The sequence below is a fragment of the Daucus carota genome, chromosome 1 (genome assembly GCF_001625215.2).
Source record: "Daucus carota subsp. sativus chromosome 1, DH1 v3.0, whole genome shotgun sequence".
NCBI classification, from domain to species: Eukaryota; Viridiplantae; Streptophyta; class Magnoliopsida; order Apiales; family Apiaceae; genus Daucus; species Daucus carota.
Genome location: NC_030381.2, coordinates 28032754 through 28053476, shown reverse-complemented (window position 1 = coordinate 28053476; position 20723 = coordinate 28032754). Strand labels below are relative to the sequence as shown.

Here is a 20723-nt window from a genome sequence, read left to right as displayed (position 1 = left end):
ATGGAAATTTCAGTCAGAACTTTGGCTTCAATGTCCCCATTTGTAGAAAACTTTTACAATGAATGGAAATGACCTATTACCCTATCTATACAGAAAATTCAATGAAAGATCAACATAAAACCAGGTGGCACTTTTGCAATTTTGTTAAACATTCAAGGGCAACATCTTTCATGTCAACTATAAAACTAATCATACAAACCTGCAGTTCCACAACAAAAAAGAAAGAAAGATAAAAATGTCTGCAGTCACAGAAGAAATCAAGGCAAGTGCAACAGAAGTGTACCATGGAAATGAAATCTGTCAAGTAAAATCAAAATTTCTTCTCACAGAAATGGGTTTACCAAATGGCCTTCTGCCCCTCAAAGATATGGAGGAATGTGGGTATGTCAAGGAAACCGGCTTTGTGTGGCTCAAACAGAAGAAAAGAACTGATCACACCTTCGAAAAAATTGGAAAGCTCACTTCTTATGCTAATGAGGTCACGGCGGTTATCGAGAAAGGCAAGATCAAGAAACTAACTGGTGTCAAGTCTAAGGAGCTCTTGTTGTGGATCAAACTTAGTGATATTTATGTTGATGATCCTCCTACTGGGAAGATCACTTTCAAGACTCCAACAGGTCTGTACCGGACCTTCCCTACGTCTGCTTTCGAGATTGAGGGTTGTGAAGAACCCACTGGTGAAGTGAAGGAGGCCTGATTGCCTATGAAAATGCACAGTTTGGTTCATCAAATTTTCTGTGATTCTACTATTATTGTTGTTTGTATTTCAAGAATGTACTGCTGTTATGCAGAGCTAATCATTTAGGCCGACAATAAATGCAATTTTGTGTGTAACAAAAGCGATAAGCCTCTATGTTTTTCTACTAAAACCTGCTGTCCATTTGAATTGTATTCAGATCATTCCAGATCGCTGTTCCGTCTTCTTTTGTGGTTAGTTTTCCTTGGTGTTGGTCGAAAGCTTTTACAATGGTGATTGCAGTCCATTGAATTTATTGCTCATAGGCTAACCTCAACAACCTGATTAATGTCAAGGACGAGGTAATTAGAGGCCAGAGGTGGTCAGACACGGCCACTATGCACATAGCAGTGAAATTAATACGCATTTGCTATTATTGACAACCTAATTAATGTTGTAGGTTTCAGCTATTTATTGTTAGAGCAGTAGTGCTAGGTGAAAACCCTGCTGGACTTGTGAAAAAAAAGGCCTGGACTAGTTTTATACTCAGATCAAATTTACTGCACTTTTTACCTGTTTTTTACGGAACTGAGGTAACTGCTTATGTTGGAAAAGGCAGGATCAAGATAGCTATCTGGTGTCAAGACTAAGGAGCTCTTCATGGGGGTAACATTAAGTGACATCTATCTCGACAATCCGCCTACCAGGAAGATAATCTTTAAGATATCATCTGGACTGTATAGGAGCTTGTTAGTGTCAGCTTTTAAAGTTCAAGATGTGGAATATGGGAAAAAACTGAAGGAAATGGCAGTACCTAAGATGGAACACAGAATGACAGAAGCTAATGGGACAGAGGAAGGTGATATGAAGGAGATTTAGTAGCAACTAACAAATAAAGAGATCCATGTTTACAAATAAAAGCTGGTAATAATGATTTCGGATGGTTTGCTTAGAATTTGAACCTCCTGTAATCAACTTATGCTATATATCTACTTGAACTTGATGTGTGAATTTGTTGATAAATTTCCATGTTTCGAGTAATCCTCATATTTAAACATAAGGTAATATGTTCCTTAGTATTTTACATGTATCAAAATCCATACACGAGCCATATGTACAAAACCAATACATGCATTTAAGTACTTGAATATTTCAGAATATCCCTTTTGCTTAATTGTTTTCACTTTCCAGCCTTTTGCTCGGCTTGAGAAAAATTATTACTTAGAAATGTATTACTCCTATGCTTTCACTACCCACAAAACAAACCTTTTGCATATGTATCAGTCCCTTAACGTATCATATCTTCTTTGTTTTTATTCTCCTGATTTTCTCTACATTTTGAAGAACGTGCTACTAGAACCGAGGTGCTTGTCAAACAGTAATAGATCATAGATGTAACTTGAAACCGTGGTACCTATATAGTATAACTCGGAGTAAGACACTATTGCCAAAGATATATTATGTTAACCATAGACCTCATGAATGTGGGAATGGTTATTAACTTCACGAGTCAAGGAGCTCTGCTAAGATTAAAACATACTGCAATATTAACCACTGTATAGTTCTGATATTAACGTTAAAACTGTATGCACAGAAGACAGAAATCACGTACCAGGAAGGCTGTGCTCCACCAAGTGAGAACGCCGGAATGGTATTTAAGGTGGGCAACCTAACCACATGCCAACTACCGAACAACTTGTCTATCCATAATTTTACACTGCATTAAGTTGGACAAATTATCAGAATTTTAACATCAGTTTGGAAGATGAATAGTGTACATGCAGTTTCTAATATATATTAGGGATACAAGTAGAAGCTTAGAGGTCCCACAGAGCCATTTAGATGGACATTGCCAGTATACTAAATCTGAGCTAGACTAACCTGATGGTCCAGGAGACTTGAGCACCCAATCATAGGTAGTCTATGACAAGCATAGGAGATCGACCAATGCTTCCACAAGGAAACTTATCCATAGAAACAAAACTTATTCCAGAAATTAGGTATGGGTTGCGGTGATCCAACCCCTAGAATCACGCATGCTTGACCCCAATAGTACAGTAGTTATAATAAAAATTCCAGCATGTAGGCCATTAAAGAATGAATTCGAGAATTTAACACACTTGAACATATTGAGTGTAGTGTACTTTCCATGTTCATATTTAAGTACCAATCGCCCCCAACTTTGCAGAAAAATGTAATCTGTCTTATGTTTAAGTGTCAGTCATGAACTTTGGCTTCTACACAAGAACCAGCTGCATTGTATTCGGCCTTTCTTTGGTATAAACTTTAACCTTTGCAGTTCATCAACTAAAGGTATCAGCCATTTCTATTTCTCTGAACAACGTAGTGAGGCGGTCTATGCTGTCCATATCATGCACATTTTTGCAATTGCTGAAGCAAATTTGAAAAGCCTTGGATCCTTTCGAGGTATGGCAAGCACCGCACTCCTGTGCTTTTTCAACTTAAGTTCCTTGTCAAAACCCGCTGTCAAGCAAACCAATTGCTACTAGGAACATTCCCTATAGCTTGATTTTTCTGTTTATCAACCTGTGGCTATAGAGTACAGACTAAGAAATGGACATATTCGGCTAGACAAATATTCCTTAAATAGCCTTTGGATCAATACTGTGGCTTACAACAGGGTGAAGCCCACATAAGGAGTCATAAAACAAGAAATCGAGATCACGAAAACAAGCTGTTTCTTGCATATGCTGACTAAATAATTCAGTGACTTCACGAGCCAATACAATATGAGGACCGATTACATCTCCAACAACAAAGCTATAGACCTGGTCTCTGAGCTCCACCCAACTCCTACCAGCCTCTTTCTTGTTTCCGGTTCCCCTCATCAACTTTCTCATTCTTGCAAAATCCCCCCAATCACCCTGAGCTGCAAAAATATTTGCTAGCATCACATAACTTCCTGCAACACTAGGCTTCGACTCTAGTACTCTCTGAGCTGCACGTTTGCTAAGATCTGAAATTCCATGAGCCTTACAAGCTCCTAAAAGCGCTCCCCAAACAGATTCGTCAGGCTTAAATGGCATACTTTCTATCAGTTTAAAAGCTTCCTCAACTCTACCACTTCGACCAAGCAAATCAACTACACATCCGTAAACCTCCTGATTGGGGGAAACTTTGTAATCAACAGTCATCGATTTGAAGTAACGCATGCCTTCATCAACCATGCCAGCATGGCTACAGGCCCCAATGACTGCCACAAATACAATCCGATCAGGCCGAATACCTGATTTGACCATTTCATTAAACAAAGTAACAGCTTCTTTGCCATAACCATGGCTCCCATACCCAATCATCATAGAAGTCCATGATACCAAATCTTTACGGTTCATTTGACTAAAAATTCTACATGAATCCATTATGCTTCCACACTTGGCATACATGTCTATAAGGGCATTAGCCAGAGGTAAATCCCCTTCGAGACCTCTTTGAAAAATCCCTCCATGAACTTGCTGTCCACAACCTAAAACTGCTAAATTAGCACATGCCGCTATAATGCTTGAATATGTGAAGCTGTTGGGACTAAGCCCCTCTATTCCCATTTGTGAGAATATATACAGGGACTCATTTGGATGCAACATTTCATATCCAGCAATAAAAATATTCCAAGTAACTAAGTCTCTCTGAATCATTCCATAAAAACATAGACGTGCTTCAGAAAACAAATTACACCTACAATACATATCTAGAATAGAATTCATAACAGGAATATTGGAATCAAACCCACATTTCCGTACTAAAGCATGGATTTGCATGCCACATGTCGAAGATTCAATTGAGGTGCAAGCTTTTACTGCTATAGAAACGCCAAATGGACTTGCTTCAAGTTTTTCCTGTTGCAAAACCATATAATTTATTAAATACAACTATCAGAACTGAAATACATATAAAAAACAAAATATACCATCTAATCAAATTATGAATAAACATATATTTTGCCAAAGTAAAGGTGCAATTGTGCATATAAAAATTGCCATCAAATTCACAAAAACAAAACAACATATTTCTTTGGTGGAAACATAGGTGGTTATGCAATGATGTAGGCCCAATGATGTGGGTGTGCGAAACCGATGCGCCCCACTGTACAAGGTCCCGAAATCTTATAGGTCCATTTTCTATTAATTATACTTCTTAAATACAAAATATATGTGTGTGTGTGTGTGTGTCTATGACACTGTGCGTTTTTCATTTATCAACTCCAACTTTAGTAGTATATCTAATATTCATAATTTATAATTCAATTTTCAGGACTGGTACTCAGATAATTGTTGTTATAATAGTAAAACAAATTAATAAAGCATATATATTATCTACTTCAATAATAAGTTTTTGTCATCATTTAGGGCTTAGAATTTAATTTTTAGTACGGGGCCGAAATTCTGAGAGTTGGCTTTGAGATTATGTTGGTCTGCAAATCTTGATGAAAATATATTGATTCCTTTGCTTCTTTATAATCCTGGTTATGGATAACTTAATTAAATGGTTATAACAATTAGAAAATTTGGCTCCACAAAGCTGTATACCGTCCATGAAAAAAATTATTCCACAGTACAATTGTTAGTCTCTTACATCATGCCCTTCATCTGTGGGCTGTGACATTAACTCTCAAGGGGCAAAAAGAAACAAATCATTATTCCAGACACGGACAATGAAGATAACTTAAGTAACACTAACTGGCCTTTACACGGTTGAATTTTCTGCTACCGAATGGTTCAGTTGAAAGAGAGTACTGAGCAAGGTATCAAACTATATATATTTGCAAACATTTATAAGAAACTCATAATAACATAGTGATTCACTAGAAGGCTTAATGACCTTTTGGGCCTTAAAATTTATGGGTGTGTACCATCGATCCTTGATGTTTTAACTTGTTATATACCAAATGACCTTTATAGCGTGACAGCCATGTAAAACGGTATAAGAAACTCTAAATCAATATAGTGAGTACCTACCATCCACATTTGTCTAAAAACTTGTAGAGCTCCATGACCATCACCCCGATGAGTGTACCCAGTGATCAAAATAGTCCACGCCACTGGGATCTTAACCTCCATATCTTGAAAAACCGCGCATGCAGCATCCATATTACAGCCACAAGTAGCATACATATCCAGCAAACAGTTATCAACATAAGAACAACCATTCAAACCATGTTTAAGAGCCAACCCATGAACCAAAGCCCCAGAAGAAAGTGAATTCATCCCCTTGCAAACCTTCAACACACTAGACAGCGTAAACGCATTCGGGGGATCACCACATCCCCTCAACATTTTCAAAAACACATTCCATGCATTGGTATAGTAATTGCAAGAAGCATAACCAGAAATCATGGCAGTCCAGGCAACAACGTCTCTCTCAGACATTTCATCGAACAGTGTGCGTGCTTCCTCAATTAAGCCCCTTCCAAAATATGATTTGAGGAGATTAGTGGCTAAGAATGATGGGGTTTGAGTTTTAAATGATGGGTTTGTTAGGTTTTTGATTTCTTGAATGCTGTCTAAAACATTTACAGGGATTTTGTGTTGTCCAGAGTTGGGCACTAGTCGTCTGTAACTCATTCCTGATTTCAAATTTCCCTCAATTTTTTGTTCAATCTGTCGTGATTGTGCAGTTAAAGTATACTTGTATTAAAAATAAACAATATTATGAGGGCAAATTATTATGTATAAAAAATTATTTAAAAATAAACGTTTTATCGTGAAATAAAGCTTCAAAACAAAGCAATTTTAAAAAGGGACCATTTCCGGGAAATAATAATTACATATAAAATTACTAGGATTGTTGTCACTTTGAGAGATAAAAAATATCAATTATATGCGTCTCTTGAATTATATACGTCTCTTGAAAGAGTATCAATCAATCAATCGTCTTTATCAACTGTCCAATATTCAAATGGAGAATACATATGATTATATATATTGAATGTACATAAATTTATTAAATAATCACATAATAATTCTTTTGTGATTCTAGATATGAATTTTTGAAATATCTAAATTCTTGTGTCCAAACATACTTTTTTTTTTTTTACAAAAAAATGATTTTAAGACCAAACACTCAACAAGACAGAAATTGGAAATAAGTCGGGATAAACCCCCCGAACTGTTAACTATAATATGATGGGGAAACAAAAAACAGGATACAAATAGTCGTTTTGTTTTCAGATCGCTTAACACATAAAATATTCATTTTTTTAATCTAAAAGGTATTACAATGATATATCGAGCAATCCAACCTATATCAGTTATGAAACTAATAGCACCGTAACTGACCTTGGATTAATGATTTATCTCGTCACTATACCACATTGTTGTTGAGTCACTTGACTAGTTGAGCAGTCGCTAAGGAGAGGTCGACGAGAAGAATGTTAGTGTTTCGCCCGACTGGTGTTCGACTAGTCGACTGGGTCGGCTAGTTGGGTCGACTAGAATACTTAGTTTAAGAAAAACAACAGCCCCGCAAAAGCCCAACAACCCAGTTGATTAAAACATAACATCCAGTTGGTTTAAACCCTAGAAACGAAAGCCCAGCAGCCACAAGTCGATTCCAATTCGCTATTAGTCTTGGTAGTCGATTGAAGCTTCTTTAGACTCCAACTCAGATTCCCTTTATCTCTTCTTCTCTCCAAATAATCTCTGCAATCTGCATCCTCTCCTCTTACACACACACACACACACACACTTGTATATATACACAGTTACATGCACGCACACTTATATACATACACAAAAACACTGTTATACACACTTATAAACACTGATACACACACTTATACACAATGATACACACTGATACACGCACATACTTGTATATACACAGACACACACACACACACACACACACACTTATATATACACACAAAGTAATCTGCAGTAGCTGTTTTTTAATGCCAGTACACACACACTTGTTTAATCTACAGAATGTCTGAGGCATCGAACGAGGCTGTTTATGATCCGTCTAATGACCCCAAAAGGAAGGTCAAATCTGCTGATCCGACCTAAAAATATGGATTTTGGCCGGATTTAAATAATAAGAATGTGGTACAATGCATTCTTTGTAAAAAAAAAATATGTGTTCGGGGGTGATGATGATGATGTTGATATTGACGATGATGAGATTCGTGATATTCTATCGCACAATGCATCAATTGCAGCTTCCAATACAATGCTTAGTTTGGATTTAACTTCAAAAAGAAAAATAGCCTTCATAATACCGGCTTCAAAATCCTCAAAGAGTATTGCAAGCATGATTCTGAAAACTCCCGAAGAAGTGATTAAGGAAAGACATACTAAAGGTGCAAAGCAAACTACTCTTGAAAATTGTACAAAGAGTGATGAAGAAAAGAAAACGGTGAAAATGCACATTGCTAACTTCTTTTATGAAAATGGTATACCATTCAATGCCGCAAATCAAGGAGTTATGAAATCATGGTTGAGTCAATTGGACAATTTGGACCGCGTTTAAAACCGCCTACTTATCATGAGTTAAGAATGTAATTACTCGAGAAAGCAAAAAAAGAGACAGACAAGTTAAAAGAAAAACAAGAGAAAGCTTGGAAGCAATATGGTTGTTCATTCATGTCGGATGGATGGACCGATAAGTGGGGTAGACACTTGATTAACTTTCTTGTTAATTGTCCAGAAGGAACCTTCTTATCTTCCGTTGATGTTTCAAGCCAAGTTCAAGATGCAACAATGTTGGCCGATCTTTTTGAGGAAGAAATTAATGCAATAGGGAAAGATCTAGTAATTCAGGTACATTAAACTGCTCTAATCTGTCCTAAATTGCTCTAAACTGCTCACATTTTCAGCACAAACTGCCCTGTTTTTCTGCTATAAATATGTTGTTTTTTTGTTATAAACTGCCCAGTTTTTCTGCTATAAACCTGTTGTTTTTCAGCTATAAATCTGTTGTTTTTCAGTTATGAACTGCACTGTTTTTTCTGCTACAAACTTGTTTTTCTGCTATAAAACTGAATTTTTATGTTCTAGGTTGTGACGGACAATGAAGCTAATTTTAAGGCTGCTGGAGACTTGTTGAGTCGTCAGATTCCTACATTATATTGGACTCATTGCGCTGCACATTGCTTAGACTTGATGTTGGAGGATATTTGTAAGATAAAGGAATTTGATGTCACTATTGTATAGTATACAATACCAAAACTCTCACTTGGCCTATCGGGTGAAAAAAAAATCATTTAAATAATAAAATATGCGGAGACTTAAAATCACGAGATTAAACTTAAAAAATATTTTAGTGTCGTTAAACTTGTCTTTGACTTTAACGGGCAACGTTAACTCTCAGATATTTTTGTGTCACTTATCCCCTGACCCGATTAGTTTAACCCGACTCGATAATAACCCAACCTATTCTCATGTAACTCGTCCCGATCCACACCCTGATTGCATTATAACTTACTAAGAAAAAGCGTGCTATCGAAGATTGAGCTCAGACAACGGGAAAATCAATCAATCGAGCTACTGAATTAGAGCGTAAAGACTGGATTATCAAAGATCGAGCTGGTGGAGATGCATTTCTTGATGATTTGAAATCCCGAGCTACTGGACATAAATGACACAAAAAAAATCGGTAAGTGTATATTCGTATATATATCCAAAACAAGATTTGAGTTGCATGTTTTGTTGCGCAACTATATTCGTATTTACATTTACAAATAAGTGTTTGAATGTTTGGATTTCGTTTGGTTAATTTTTATTATTCAGGAGGTCCTACAGGCCAGTAGTGCATCATGAAAGTGGATTTATGACTTCCACTGGGTATAATTATTGTGGAAAATTTAAGAAGGTGTGGAATAATGTTGATACTATAACAATGATAATTGAGAAAATTAGGGGTAAGGCTAGTGATGTTGTAGACGATGAAGATACAATTTATTACATGAAAGATGGGGTAACTCTAGATAAAAGGTATCAATCGTTGACTTCTGATGAACAAATTTTAGAGTTGGCTAGGGTTTCAAAATTTACTGGAGTGGTTAAGTTACATGTATATAATACTTATCAAGGTCCAAGTCTAGGGGTAATTATAGCTAGATTTGAAGAAGGAAGAATAGTATGTAATGAAGAAGTGAGCAATGTTGGTGACAGTAATGAAGGGGGAGTCTGTTTATGATCTTTTTGGGGAGGGATATGAGTTTTGGTGGGAATATAAATTCAACTATTTGTTCGTCTCTTAATTTTACTTGTTAATAATATATAAAAATTTAATAATAAAGGTTACAGAAACCGGGCCATGTTTAGGGTTGAGCAAACCGTCGGTTCGATTGAAAACTGAACCGGAACAAAATAACTGAAAACCAAATTTTTATATTTTTAGAAACCGAGCCGAACCGTAGTTGTGTTTCAAACCGAACCGAACCGAAAATACTTCGGTTTTTCAGTTTAGTTCGGTTAAAACCGAGATTTACATATAAATATTATTATTATTATATATAAATATAATATTTGAACATATGTTTAAAGATTTGTATCTAATACTTATGTATTATTATTATTATATATAAATATTATTAATATTATATATAAATATAATTTAAAAAAATATATAAAAAAAACTTCGGTTATTTCGGTTAAACCGAACTTATGGTTTTCAGAAATCAAACTGAACCGAACTTTTGGTCCCGTTAAAACCGAATTAACCGGAGTTTTAAAATATTCCAAACCGAACCGGACCGAATATGTACGGTTCGATTTTACGCGGCCCTAGTCATGTTCCTCTTAAAACCATTAGCCTAAGAACCCTAAGAATCTTCTAGTGTTAATAAGGTTCAACAACAGAACTGTACATATAAAAAATGTCGTGTTTATATATTATATTTTAAATTTATTTTAGAACACACACAACGATGCAAAACACATTTATTTAAATTTAAATCTTGAAAATATGTTTAAAAAAAATAAGATTTTGCTGCACAACCTTGGTAGTTTTGTACTTTCAGGCTCGCCCCCCGGCCAGATTCATTTATCATCCCTTTTACTTGCGTTTGATTACTTGACCTGGGTTGAGGAGAAAAGGCACCGCCAGGGCTGGTCCTAGAATTGTATACTCCCTCCGTCCCTCTGATTTCTATACACTTTTCTTTTCGGGATGTTCAATTCAATTCTATACATTTCAAAACTTTTCTAAAATAGTAAACTTTTATAAATATAAAAATCTCACTCATCCACTAACTTCATCTACTTTTCTAAATCTATCACTTAAATATTAATGGGTCCCACCACTTTACCTACTTTTCTTTCTCTTTCTTATTACTTTACATTACTTTATACACTTTTTAATGGGTCCCACCACTTTACCTACTTTTCTTTTGCTTTCTTATTACTTTACATTACTTTATATATTTTTCTTAGTCTCCGTGCCCGATACAAATGTATACATCTAAATGGGACGGAGGGAGCAAAAGCTAAGGCTGTGGATGCAGAGAGCGACACGATCTCTCGCGCATTCTCCTCCAACAAGGCCATCTCCCTCTAACATAACTCACCAACTACTTTACTCGTGTCTACTACATGTCATCTATGTAGTATATATAATTACAACTGACCCAAACAAAACTACACATCTCTTCAAATCTCCCTCCCTCTCTCTCTCTTACAGCAACCCGATCTCTCTCTATCTCTCCAAACTAAACAACCCCTTCTCTTCAAATATCTCTCTCTCTCTCTCCCCCTTCCTATATATCAATTCAAGATATGATTCCCAGCAGCGAAGACAATGCAACAGCCACACCGACGGTGGTGATCAACAATCTCCGCTTCACATACCCCGGCATCGACGGCCACCCACCACCCGGTTCAAAGCCACTCATTCAAGATTTCTCTCTGACTCTCAATCCGGGTCATCGCTGTCTTCTCGTCGGAGCTAATGGCGCCGGTAATCTCTTAATCCCTCTCTATTTTATCTCGCTCATTGTATTCTTTTGATTAATGGTGTGATTTTGTAATAATAATCTAGGCAAAACTACGATATTAAAGATTTTAGGAGGGAAGCATATGGTGGACCAAGATATGGTTCGGGTCATGGGTCGATCCGCGTTCCATGACACTTCTTTGATTTCATCTGCCCAATTGTGTTATCTCGGTGGAGAGGTTTGTAAATTGTAATGTACTAAACATTTTTTGCTCATTTCGCTGTTTTTTGTATCGAAAAAATTTCATACATTTCTATCAGTAGATGGTAATGCTGTGAATTCTATTTCGCTTATATGGTGTAGCAAACTTCTTAAGTTTTAGAATTCACCCGGGATCTTTTGTCATCTAATGCAAAGTATTTAGAAAGTTAGTTATTATTCTCACCTTTAATGAACATACATAGGAACTTTCATTGTTTGTCGCCAGAAAAATAAATCAGATGTAATTCTATGTTTTTGTTGTAGAAATGCATGATGATGTATTAGAACAGTTTGGGTCTGTATTTGAATCAAGCAAGATTATATACCTTGTGCCAAGAGTGAAGCATCTATTTACCAAACTTAAATAATAGTTGAAGCTTATTGAAACGGCCGCAATGTATATAAAGAGTTGCAAATTTTAAGGTACTTGATATTAGTAGAATATAGGACGTGTTAACCCAAGCATGAAATTAGATCCACCCATACTAGTGACTGCTGAATGCTAGAGGTGGGTATATACAATTAGCGGGGGAAGAAGAATAGTTCCCAGAATTATGACATTTAGATGAATGCGTGTCTCAGACTCCACCCTGCTCTCTGGAAGTATGAGAAGGTGGAGGAGAGCCTTACAAGTAATTTGCTAAAAAAAGTTAGGTGTGCTAGTATCTATTTCCGTAACTTATAGTCCTTATACAGACTATGTTTTCTCAAATGGGGTGTGGTTTCTAAGCTAAATTGATGTAGATTTGGTAATTAGCAAATTAAAACAAGAACAAAAATTGTTCGAGAAAAAAATATAAATTCTCATCTCAATAGGATTACCTGAAAACTCAATGTCACTTTGTATTGATATGCCAAGTCTGGTAGATATTCAGTTTATTGCTTTGTAGAGATTGAGCAGTGAAAATTGAATTCTGGAAGAGGCTCTTTACATTTGAATTAGGTAATGACTTAATTGATCAAATTCTCTTTTACAGTGGAGGCGTGAAGTTGCTTTTGCTGGATTTGATGTTCCAATACAAATGGATATTTCTGCTGAGAAGATGATTTATGGAGTATCTGGGGTTGATCCACAAAGAAGAGATGAACTTATTAAGGTATTATGCGATGTATTTCTTCTTTGATTTAGGTTGTAAGGGCTACAATCCCTTTCCATGTTTGATGACTTTGATGATATGATGTTTTCACTTCCATGCAAAACAAGTTATTAGTTATCACAACTCTGTTTTGGTGTTAAATTTTTTGTACTGCATAGTATGTTTCTTGATTCTCTCTTACAGCATATTGAGTTTAAATTTAGTAGTATGTTATAGCATTAAAATGTTCAAAACCAGATTACTAAGTACTGATATAGTCATATATAGTGTTAGTTGCTGCACCAAATGTGTTAGTGGACTCTTGTTTGATACCAAAAGAGAAAGTTACGGGTTTCCCTACTTTTAGATGAGATATGTTGGTTATATGAATATAATATCCCCAACTGGAAGCAAGTTCTGCAGTACAAAACTTCAACCATATTATAACCTTTCTAATGTAGTAGTCCTAAAATTCTGAGTTGTGGTATATGGATAGTACTAGCTTTTAAGTTCTAACAAGCACCTTATTGTTGATATTTTACTTTTTCGTATAATATAATTAGGATGAAGTGACAAGCTTAAGTGAGGAACAACGGGTTGCTCCACAAGGAAAACGGTTTTGGTTCAAATATGGGTTCAAAAGATGTAATAAATATTTTGGTGTATCTTACAATAGCATGTAACTGAAGTAATTACTACAAATAAATACACAATAACAACATACTTAAAATATATTTGAATTGGTTTAAAAGACCATACTGGATTTTTAAACAAACTTAAACCTTCTGAGTCTTATGTAGTACTTGTTTTGGTGTTTACGTGGTATGAACTCATATAGGTATGTAGAATAATTTCCAATATAATGATTTTTTATAATAACACTTTTATATAGAATTTAGATTCAATCTTCAAAACTTGAGATTACGGGTCTAAAAATGGATATTTTTTTATAAATTTTACACGTCGTCACATATAAATGGAAATTTTTTTTGTTATGTTTTCCATGTGTAAAATTTATATGTGCATGAACTTCATTTGGTTTACAAAATCTAGTTTACCCAGCTTTAGTCTATGTTTGTTTTGAAGGATTATAATCCCCGGATTATTACCTTATTATATATAAAGTTCTATTGTTGTAGTCAACCACAAAATAATTATCATCCTGGTTCATTATACTGAGATTATGATGCCTAGTGAGAGAAGATATCACACTTCATAGAAATGAACCAAAGAAATAACATTGGAATCTACTCCTATGGAATTTCGGTCCTTTAAATTTGGAATAAATAAATAAGATATTAGTCCAGAGATTATAATGCCCTTGAAACATGGAATCTTGGTCCTTTATATTTAGAATAAATAGGGTAATACTCCTGATTCTGGAGAGTATAATGCCTTGAACCATACATGACTTTAGGTTACAATAGTGTTATCTATAAGCATAAACTTTGATCCGTGAGTTCCATGTTACTAGCTCCAATTGCTCTACTTAAGCTCCAATTTTTTTATTTGAATTTAAGTGTTCTTCATATGCATGGCATCTTTTGTTGTTTTATGATTGAACTTTATCAGGTTATTAGAATCTAGTGTACCTGCCAATTAAAATTAAAAAAAAAAAGCATTGGTTTTAATTTTATGTGTAATGCTGCTTCTCTAAAAACTTGGTGTATAATAGTGATATGTATAAGCAGAACTTTGGTCCCCAGGTTCCATGTTCCAAGTTTCGATGGTTCTACTTTGGCTCCAATTATTTTTTATTCATCTTTTAAGTGTTCTCCATTAGTAGGGCATCTCTTTGGTCGTGTCTCTAATTTCAAATATTTAATCTTTTTACATGAGAGTAAATTCATGGAACCTCTATCATTGGTTTCAGTGTGGTAGGGAACATCCTCCCCACCCACCCTCCGGGCCCCCATAAAAAAAGAAAGAAAACCCCAGCACACCTACAAAATTTTTGGTATAATGACACAATAATATATCAATCTTTCATAAGAAGAAGAAAACTAAAAGCGGAATTTAATTAATATATTAACACCAGTTAGATGCCATGTGGATATCTGTAAACTTTATCTATAAAAGTTTGCGGTGGTTTTTTTCGTTGATGTTGTTAGGATAATCCTCAAGGTCAGTTAGATGCGACACTTTTATGAAATATTGACATACTGCTCCTATATGTTTATATATATATATATATATGTGTGTGTGTGTGTGTGTGTGTGTGTATATATGGGTGAGGTTCAAATCAGAACCTATATTAGAATTAGAACTTAGGACCGTAGACATCCGTCAGATTTATTTAAAATCTATGGCCATTATCTAAAGGGCAATTATATTAAATCATTTAATATCTTCCCTCATTAAAGCACACATTATATTTTACATTATATTAGGTAATAAATTATATATCATATCTCACTATATCAGGAAATATATCACACATGATATAATTATAGTATACCATTGCAGTATATCTAAGTTAAATATAAAATAATCAAATCAATTTACAAATATAATATGGTATACCATTGCAGTATATTTAAGTTTTAGATAAAATAATGAATTCACTAATTATTTTCATTTTGGCTTATATCGTGTTTCTGAATTGAATCTATTATTTTATCTATTACTTACATATACTGCAATGATATATACTATAGTTATGTTATTTTTGTATTAGTTCGACAATAGTGTAAGAGTATAATTTATATATGTATACTGCAATAGTATTTTCTTTTGTTTGAATGAATTTATGACATAAAAAGATATATTTCTTATATATTTTTAAATATATAAAAAATGATATATTGAATATATTGGTATATTGTAATTATATGTTCCTCAATAATAGTATGATATGATTAAAAACATATAGGATATAATCTATTTACAAAATAGAGTATACTGCAGCAATATATAATAATTATAATTAAAACTAAAACTAGTTATGGTAAGTAAGTCATTTTATTTAAAGTGATTAGTTAATGGTCATAAATATGTACATATTTAATGCATATAGTACTTCGTAATTAATTGTAATTTCAATCTCAACCATATAATATACTTAGATCTAATGGTCCTTAGCGAGTTCTAAGTTCTAACAATAACTTGGTTCTATCTTGAACCTGACCCTATATATATATATATATATATATATATATATATATATATATATATATATATATATATATATATATATATATATATATATATATATATATATATATATATATGGCATTGCTCAAAACAGAACACCCTTAAAAGAAGAACAAAGAAGAACACTTTGGAATCGAACATAGAATCTCATGTAAAACTTGAATTAAATTCTAACTTTAAGCTAATTAACCATTTATTATGAATAATAATAGTATCTAGCATGTTTAACAACAATTATGGATTAAAAATAATATGATTCTATGTGATATTAGTCATGTAAAGAATATATACATGATTCCATTCTGGATTCTGTTTTGGATTCTATTCTAGATTCTATAATATTTCATATTAATAATTTGGATAGATTTGGATGTTAGATTTCACATATTAAGTTTAGTTAGTCCTTAACTATGTAATTATAATCATAACAAATCATTTTTTATGAAAAATAAAGTGTTATGATGGTGTTCTGTGTTGTTCTTTTTTTAAAGTGTTCTGTGTGGAGTGCAACCCTATATATATATATATATATATATATATATATATATATATATATAGGGTCTTACTCTACTACAAACCAATTCTCACCTACAAACTAAAAACCAGACCCAACAGGACACGAAATCACTAAAAACACCAGATTAATCACTAAATATTACACACACCCAATACCAGATTCATACGTATATACACATCAACTTCCAATCAACGCCACCACCACCGATTCCCAGCCACCATCATAGGTTCCGACTACCACCGAACTCGTCAATTTATTACAAATAGGGGGGCATTAATTGATTCATTAAAAATTATAATTAAAAATGTATAAATTCGTGTTTGAAGAGTTGAAAGGACGAGAATGGTGGTGATGGGGCTCATGGTGATGGTCGGAGTCCTCGTGGTGATGGTGATTTTGAACCATGGAGTGGGGGTGGGGGCTGGTGGGGATCCAGGTTTTCTGGTATAATGTGAGTTTATTATTTAGTGATTAATCGATCTATTTTAGTAGTTCCGTGTCCTGATATAAGTTTATTATTTAGTGATTGCGCCGCTTGTTTTAGTGATTGCGCGTCTGGTTTTTAGTTTGTAGGCGAGATTTGGTTTGTATTTGAGCAAATGCCTATATATATATATCTGAAGAACTGAAATTGTGAGGGCCATAGTGTGAGAACTGGAAATCTTTATTCTCCAGCAGTGGAAGGTAGAAAAGTGATATGTATATGTATACATATAACCTATTTATACTACCTCATTTCTTCATAGATCTTTTCTAAACTAGTTTTTATCATCACGTTCGGATTGTGATTAAGCGCGTTGTAAGTGTACATGCCCAATAATTATGAATCAGTGAGATATGCACATATTAGGCCAAATATGCTGCACAGAAATGTGTATCAAACAATCTTCTATTGAAGATGTGTATCCAATTGGTATTATTTGGCCACAGATCAGAAAAGGATATAATTGGCCTTCACCCTCAAAATCTACCACTAATATCAATTAACTCAATTAACCATGTAAAGATGTAGATACCAAAGAAGAAGATGAAGTGTATTTGATTTTTTTCCTTTCTGATGATTGCTGCAAAATCAATGAATTTATTTCCCTTGTTTTCTTTTACAGTCAATTGCAGGTGGTATTATCGTACCTTTTTCATCTATTTTATGGTGCTTTATTTTGGAATTTTAGGTGTTAGATGTTAATTTGTCGTGGAGATTACATAAGGTATCAGACGGCCAGAGAAGAAGAGTGCAAATATGTATGGGATTGTTAAAGCCATTTAAGGTAACAACTTCAACCGAAGTGCCTCTCAAGATCTCTATCACGAAGTCATTATAACACCATCACTCTTATCTGTGTAGGTTCTTCTTCTTGATGAAATTACAGTTGATCTAGATGTGCTTGCAAGGGCTGACCTTCTAAGCTTTCTTAAAAAGGATTGTGAAGAGCGCGGTGCTACTATTATCTATGCAACCCATATATTCGATGGCCTTGAGAGTTGGCCTTCTCATATCGTAAGCAATATTCTTTCAGTTATGCTCAAGCTTGCGTTCGAGTTATATGCCTTCTATAAATTTTAAGGCATTCTCATTTCAGGTTTATGTGGCTCATGGGAAGCTGCAGTTAGCAATGCCTATGGATGAAGTTAAGAAAATCAGTAAATTGTCACTAATGGTAAGTCTTTTCTATGTTCATTATTGATTTGATATTGTAATGTCATCTCTTTGTTTCAATTCAAATATGGTGGTTTCTTACAGTTTTTGGTTATTCTTTAATGAGATTCATCAATGATTAGAATCAGGACTATTGAGCCTTTTTTTGCTGCATATAATTTTTTTTATCCTCTAGGAGGAACATATATTTGTTCAATTGAACTATCAGTGATTCTTGTGTACTCTTTAAACATTCTACAATCCATTCAAATACTTGCATCATTGAAACTTAACTTTAAAATGCAATACCATAGTTTCTCAAAAATTACTGTAATATTGAAAATATAATCTGAAGTGATCATAACTCAATCCAACACGACCATATGTATAACTATTTCAATTCAGAGACATGACTGCATTTACTTGATGTGTTTCTAATGGTTATTGGAAATGCAGAGAACTGTGGAGAGCTGGCTAAGGAAAGAAAGAGACGAGGCTAGAAAGGTAAGGAAGGAAAGGAAAGCTAAGGGTCTTCCTGAATTCGAAGATCAAGTGGATGGCACTCGTGTTATTGGGGATCCAGCACGTCCAGTAAACAATGGCTGGGCAGCTGGAAGACTTAACTCGACCGTTGCTGGAGAAGAGAATTTTGTCCTCAGTTCAAACAGAGTGATCAGACAGTAGGCTCATTCACATAAAGACACATCATAAACAAACATGATTTATAGCTATACCTATTTTTAATTTATATTCAGTATTTGTTGTATATGGCTTGCAGTTTTTCTATTGCTACGGCAAACCTGAATATGATTCCTGAGCTATGGGAATATTATATATTCATTTTTATGTACCCCGTGTAAGTTTTATTAATGCAAATACATCAATAAAGCAGTTGTGTTCTGGCATTAGCGCTTTAAATTGATATGGACTATCCGGTGTCTCGGCTTATATCTTAATGAGCAGCTTATATCTGTATATCTGTATGAGCACTCCTATATTGCTGCTTAGATTAGGTCTCATATCATTTTTCATAATATAATCCTACCCGAATATAATCCTACCCGAATACTCAATACGATCTATCGTTCATATTTGATTCAAACTCATAAATATTTTTTTTAAACATTACATTTGTAAGTAAAGAGTCATCATTTTATAAAATTTTAATATCTTATTTAAGTCTAAATCTTCATAAAATGATTTATTCAATGTGATACTACTTATTATATTCATATATATATTTAATAAATTATACATACCTACATATAATTGTAAGTTTTAATTTAATTTTTTTTGGATATTATGATTATTTAGATTGATGGATAATTTTTCAATTTTCAAGATCATATAACAAATAATCACTAATTATCGGTCAAATTTTGGTCAATTTGACCATAAAAAGTCAAACAAGACAGATGAATTAAGACCGAGGAAGTATTAGATTTTTTGTGAGTTTCGCGTTCGAATCGAGTTTAGATTGGATTTTAGATTTCAAGTCGGATATTGGTTAATATCTAAATCCAAATACAATCTCTTCCGCCTTTAAACAATGAATCCAAACTCAATATGTCGGATTTCTTAAATCCATTTGGGTCAAATAGATCGGATATCCATCATACCGGATTTTTTCTGTCATCTTTGTCAAGATGTTGAGAATTTGAAGGCGAATGAGTGAGTCTCTTTTATCAAGGGTTTGAAACTTCTCAAGATGACGAACGAGTCTCCTTTACAAATGATCGAGAGTCTGAAACTCATCATAAAAATGATCGAGGATATGAAATTCATCATACGAATACGTAAGATGACAAATGAGTCTCCTTTACAGATGATCGAAAATGATCGAGAGTCTGAAATTCATCGTACAAATAATCGAAGGTATGAAATTCATCCTAAGAATACTTAGTGTGTGTAATTATTAAAATACAATTATAAAATAGCATATAACTAATCGCATTGCTGAGTTTTGAGACTGACGGATCACCTTACAAGTTAAATGTGAATAATATTATGTCCATCCTAGCAGGGTTTTTTTTTTTTTTTTTTGACAATTTAGGCTTATATGCTTACAAGTGAGTATCTGTTCTAACAAATTTCGGGGATGAGCAAGAATCTAACCCAGTACCTGGGACGACAAGAGATAAGCCCTTACCACTCGAGCTATCTCATCGCGCTTGTAACCAGATACATTGAACGAAATTTGTCCATCATAGCAGTTTTTATTTGTAACCAGATACATTGACCGAAATTTGTTTTACATTTTAATTTTACCTTCTGAATACTGCAAAAAGTTGTTGGTCTCCCTCATCTAATCACTTGATGTATTATTGAATAGGGCTCTTAATTGAACAGTCTTGAACTTGCTTTAGAAAATCAGTTACAAGCATTCCTCAATTTAACTCAAAAAACTCTGCAAGTCCAAAAGAGTCTGAAATTTCGGTATAGTTAAAATTTAAAAATAAAATATACGAGTCATTCTTAGGTTTTAATAATCATAAATTCAAATGAATAGGATA

The 20723-nt window shown here is 34.0% G+C and overlaps 3 protein-coding genes across 9 annotated transcripts; 2 read left to right on the top strand and 1 right to left on the bottom strand.

Moving 5' to 3' along the window:
• Positions 1-125: 125 nt before the first annotated feature.
• Positions 126-6438, bottom strand: LOC108205301 (putative pentatricopeptide repeat-containing protein At1g56570). 7 transcript variants are annotated; one of them, XM_017375207.2, is made up of 4 exons: positions 5650-6438; positions 2558-4530; positions 1250-2393; positions 126-1017 (listed from the first exon to the last, which is right to left on the bottom strand). In XM_017375207.2, the coding sequence occupies exons 1-2, from the start codon at positions 6253-6255 to the stop codon at positions 3280-3282; spliced, it is 1857 nt and encodes a 618-aa protein (XP_017230696.2). In that variant the 5' UTR covers positions 6256-6438; the 3' UTR covers positions 126-1017; positions 1250-2393; positions 2558-3279. The 7 variants fall into 7 exon arrangements, with proteins under 7 accessions (XP_017230696.2, XP_017230695.2, XP_063950889.1 ...); XM_017375206.2 differs by having other exon boundaries at positions 126-2196; positions 2289-2393; XM_064094819.1 differs by having other exon boundaries at positions 126-2090; positions 2289-2393.
• On the top strand, positions 196-909 carry LOC108205303 (uncharacterized). Its single transcript, XM_017375212.2, has one exon. It carries the CDS (start codon positions 236-238, stop codon positions 695-697), a length of 462 nt encoding a protein of 153 aa, XP_017230701.1. The 5' UTR covers positions 196-235; the 3' UTR covers positions 698-909.
• A 4684-nt stretch (positions 6439-11122) lies between the features above and the next one.
• On the top strand, positions 11123-19115 carry LOC108209404 (ABC transporter I family member 20). Its single transcript, XM_017380283.2, has 7 exons — positions 11123-11590; positions 11672-11805; positions 12806-12925; positions 17747-17842; positions 17920-18072; positions 18155-18232; positions 18667-19115. The coding sequence occupies exons 1-7, from the start codon at positions 11410-11412 to the stop codon at positions 18892-18894; spliced, it is 990 nt and encodes a 329-aa protein (XP_017235772.1). The 5' UTR covers positions 11123-11409; the 3' UTR covers positions 18895-19115.
• The last annotated feature ends 1608 nt before the right edge of the window (positions 19116-20723 follow it).

Bases quoted from the DNA above. Each gene is read 5' to 3' on its own strand.
- LOC108205303 (XM_017375212.2), top strand. From the start codon at position 236: ATGTCTGCAGTCACAGAAGAAATCAAGGCAAGTGCAACAGAAGTGTAC.
- LOC108205301 (XM_017375204.2), bottom strand. From the start codon at position 6,255: ATGAGTTACAGACGACTAGTGCCCAACTCTGGACAACACAAAATCCCT. The intron at 4,531-5,649 runs GTAGGTACTCAC...GTTTTGCAACAG, and splicing joins TTTTTAGACAAATGTGGATG to GAAAAACTTGAAGCAAGTCC.
- LOC108209404 (XM_017380283.2), top strand. From the start codon at position 11,410: ATGATTCCCAGCAGCGAAGACAATGCAACAGCCACACCGACGGTGGTG. The intron at 11,806-12,805 runs GTTTGTAAATTG...TCTCTTTTACAG, and splicing joins TGTGTTATCTCGGTGGAGAG to TGGAGGCGTGAAGTTGCTTT. The intron at 12,926-17,746 runs GTATTATGCGAT...TTGGAATTTTAG, and splicing joins GAAGAGATGAACTTATTAAG to GTGTTAGATGTTAATTTGTC.